This window comes from Anarrhichthys ocellatus, unplaced genomic scaffold (assembly GCF_004355925.1).
Source record: "Anarrhichthys ocellatus isolate YVR2014 unplaced genomic scaffold, GSC_Weel_1.0 scaffold4455, whole genome shotgun sequence".
Taxonomy (NCBI): Eukaryota; Metazoa; Chordata; class Actinopteri; order Perciformes; family Anarhichadidae; genus Anarrhichthys; species Anarrhichthys ocellatus.
In genome coordinates, this window is record NW_022284429.1 from 1 (window position 1) to 3,625 (window position 3,625).

Consider the following 3,625-nt stretch of genomic DNA (forward strand, 5'->3'; position numbering starts at 1 on the left):
AACTGTTGGGAAAGATCATAAAATATACAGGTGCATCTCAATGAATCAGAATATCCTCAGTTTTATTTCAGAAATTCAAAAAGTGAAACTCATAGATTCATCACACACAGGGTGATATATTTCAAGCGTTATCTCTTTTGATTATGGCTTACAGCTAATAAAAAAACAAAATTTGAATATTGCATAAAACTAATTCAAACGAGATTTGAATCCAGAAATGTTGGTGTACGTATGCACTCAATACTTGGTCGGCACTCCTTTTTGCATGAATTACTGCATGGAGGCGATGAGCCTGTGGCACTGCTGTTATGGAAGCCCAGGTTGCTTTGATAGCGGCCTTCAGCTCGTCTGCATTGTTGGGTTTAGGTCAGGAGAGTTTGCTGGCCAATCAAGCAGTGATACTGTGGACATTAAACCAGGTATTGGTACTTTTGGCAGTGTAGCAGGTGCCAAGTCCTGCTGGAAAATAAAATCAGCATTTCCATAAAGCTTGTCAGCAGAGGGAAGCATGAAGTGCTCTAAAATGTCCTGGTAGACGGCTACGCTGACTTTGGACTTGATAAAACAGTGGACCAACACTAGTCAAAACAAATACAGTAGAGTGAACAGAAATAAAATACAAATAAATGACAATTTGCCTCGCAAAGTGGAGGCGTAAACTAAAATGAGCGCATAAATGCATATTATTTTGAATTGCTTGGGTAAAATACTTGATCAAGTTCCACCTCTGCATTTAGGAATTGTCTAAATGAATACTCTACAAAATAAATTGTAGAGTCGCCCTGCTCTCACACATGTTAATCATTCAGCTGATTGGACAGGGAGACTACAAATAGTGTCAGTTCCACTGGGCTTTGTATCATTCAGTCATGGGGACTCATCTCTACCTAGGTGTGATCATCTTGGCAGTTTTTGCGACAACTGTTGCCAATGCAGGTGTTTGTTGCACGTGGTAATGTTTCAACCTTCTGTAAGTTGTTTGTGTACTGAAACTGGAATCATAAGTGGTTTGTTTGCAGAGATCAAAGTTGTCTGTGCGAAAGACTCGATAAAAATCACATGGAAGATCAACGCGGAGCTGGTGCCGTATGCAGCGCGTCTCTTCCTTGGAACCTGCATGGCCTCTGGTTTCAATGTCCTGCCCAGCGGAGAGGGCGAAGCAGAGTTCAACTACGGTTTTGCTGCCTGCAAATTCAAAAGACAGGTAATGCAAAAGCTCCATTCAACTAAAATTCCTCTCAGCCTCTCGCGTATCTCAACGAGCTGTTTTTCTACAGATGAAAGGAAAAAATCTCTTCTATAGAAATGAGCTGACTTACCGGCCACAACCAAGGTCAAAACCGGCTGCCTATGTGTATCCCATCGAGTGCGTTTATGAAAGGTAGGAGGTATTTTTCAAGAATCAAAATTCCACTTTTGAAGCTGAAATGTGAGCTGAGAAAATGTGAGCTGAGAAAATGCTCCCGTTATATTTCAGACCCGCAGGATGGGTTCCACCTTTCCTGAACCCTGGCGCAGGTGTTTCTGAAGGCCGAGGCAGTCTAGTGTTCCACATGGCGCTGCTCAATGGTGAGTTCTTGCACTACCAAATGCAACATGGGCTTACTCAAGGGGACACTCTAAGCACTTTAATTTTTTCACTGCAGATCAATTAACGCATATATCAAAGACCAATGTTTTCACCCTGGGCTCCTTCATGCCAATATGGGCGGCAGTGGAGCAGAAGTCCCATCAACCCTTGCTGCTGCTCATGGAGGAATGCGTGGCGACCACTACACCAGAGCTGCTGTCTGGTAGCCAGGTTTACCCCATCATAAGCAATTATGGGTGGGTGTTCATGCACTGATTTGTCTTTCTATTGACTATTTTCCAGATGTGAAGTCTTATTGCTTATCGGCGACACTTTAATTTCTTCAGGTGTCTTCTAGATAGCAAGAGGGGAAACTCCAAGTTCCTCCCTCGCTACCAGTCGTCTGCTCTCACCCTTCTCCTGCAGGCCTTCCAGTTACGGTTTGGAAATGAGGTGAGAGGGGGAACTGCCATAAGGAATATTAAATGATTTTTATTTAGTTTTGTTTTGACTGTCGTGTGCTCCTCAGGTGTACATTCATTGTAAACTGATTGCATGGGATCCTGAAGTTCTTGATGATGGCAAGAAAGCCTGCCATTACAAGAAGGAAAGTGAGAGGTAATGACTGATTGCGAACAGTTAGAAACTTTGGAGAACCTGTTTATTTGCTTTCTTGCTGAGAGTTCAAAGACGATACCAATGATGTCATGCGCGCCAAGTATGCATCTTGAGCCAGGAGGAGGTTGGCTTATCTTTCATGAACATCAAACAATGCAACTAGAAAGTTAAATAAATGTATCTCTAAAAAAAAAAACTAAAAAAAACTACCTATTGTAGATTGTCAAATAATTGTAAATATTTCAGTCTACAAATATTTCTATTCTAACTTCTTGCACAAGGTTTCCTTAGTTAAAAGAAATGCCAGTTAAACTTAGCATGACCTGTTGAGTTAAAACAGGCAATCGGAGGAGCAAATGTTAATGTATTTTTATTTGACCAAAAAGTCAATGTAATGGCTTTTGTGCTTTACAAAGTTGTATTAACATGGTGATGCAATGCCTCTCTACAATTGCTGCTTTTCCAGCTGGGAACTACTCGATGACTCCTCTAAGAGCTCTGTCTGTAGCTGCTGTGACTCAACCTGCAAGCCCCGCACCAAAAGAGGACTTGAATGGAGTATTACTTCTCTGCTAACATGGGTGTTTTCATCTTTTTTTTTTTTTTTTTTTTTTTTTTCTCAATGAAGTCATAATCTTTATTTTATTGTTTCCTCTCAGAAAGTAACGGCTTTAGTCACCATTCTGTGTTGGGACCCCTGATCATAGTGGATCCGTCTGACTCGAAGGCCAACAACGTGTCTGTTCCTGCAGCTTACTCTCAGGTTCATGGTCTTTGTTCTGAAACTGGAGGTTTGGTTAAACTCACTTTAAACCGGACCAAAGCTCTCAACTTGTTCTCAACAGGAGGCCCAGTCTAAGCTGACGGAGACTCCATGATCGTGCTCGACTGAAGCAGATGACCTCAGCCTCCTAACTAACGTGACATCAGCCTTACATGATCTCAACTTGAACTGTTTGCAGATTGTTGGAATTGTCAAATGTTGTACATCCATCTTAAAGTCTGTATACAAATAAACCAAGTGTAAACTCCTCAGAAACTGTTGTTTTTTTGGCTGTGTCATCACCACTCCAGGGAAATAAAATATAGGTATCCAGACTTGATATAGAAGTTAAATAAGCTCAAACATGCGATACTAGGGCCTGATGTCAATGTGGTAAATGTCATCCTGTAAACTCCTCTCTCCTTGTTTATCAGTAGTATCCAACAATTGTTTGGCTGTTTCGAGGCAACTAACTTCCAATTAGCCTTTAGATTGTTGCCTTACAATAAAAAGGAACCCCTAATTTATTGGTCTAAGGCTTGACTGTCTCATTTACCTTCAGATATAATGTGTTCTTCAGATCCATCTTTATAGGCCATGAGATTTAGAGGATCTAGCCCCCGATTTGGGAAATGGCTATCCTGACAGGATACCTCCTATTTTTCCTCAAGCTC

At 41.3% G+C, this 3,625-nt stretch overlaps 1 protein-coding gene across 2 annotated transcripts; it reads left to right on the plus strand.

Moving 5' to 3' along the window:
- Nucleotides 1-847: 847 nt before the first annotated feature.
- Nucleotides 848-3,223, plus strand: LOC116379498 (zona pellucida sperm-binding protein 3-like). 2 transcript variants are annotated; one of them, XR_004212430.1, is made up of 10 exons: nt 848-936; nt 1,020-1,204; nt 1,278-1,381; nt 1,478-1,569; nt 1,647-1,827; nt 1,918-2,023; nt 2,100-2,188; nt 2,655-2,769; nt 2,848-2,951; nt 3,034-3,223. XR_004212430.1 is itself a non-coding variant. In XM_031841452.1 (10 exons), the coding sequence occupies exons 1-10, from the start codon at nt 870-872 to the stop codon at nt 3,064-3,066; spliced, it is 1,053 nt and encodes a 350-aa protein (XP_031697312.1). In that variant the 5' UTR covers nt 848-869; the 3' UTR covers nt 3,067-3,223. The 2 variants fall into 2 exon arrangements, 1 of the variants encoding a protein (XP_031697312.1); XM_031841452.1 differs by having other exon boundaries at nt 2,655-2,746.
- The last annotated feature ends 402 nt before the right edge of the window (nt 3,224-3,625 follow it).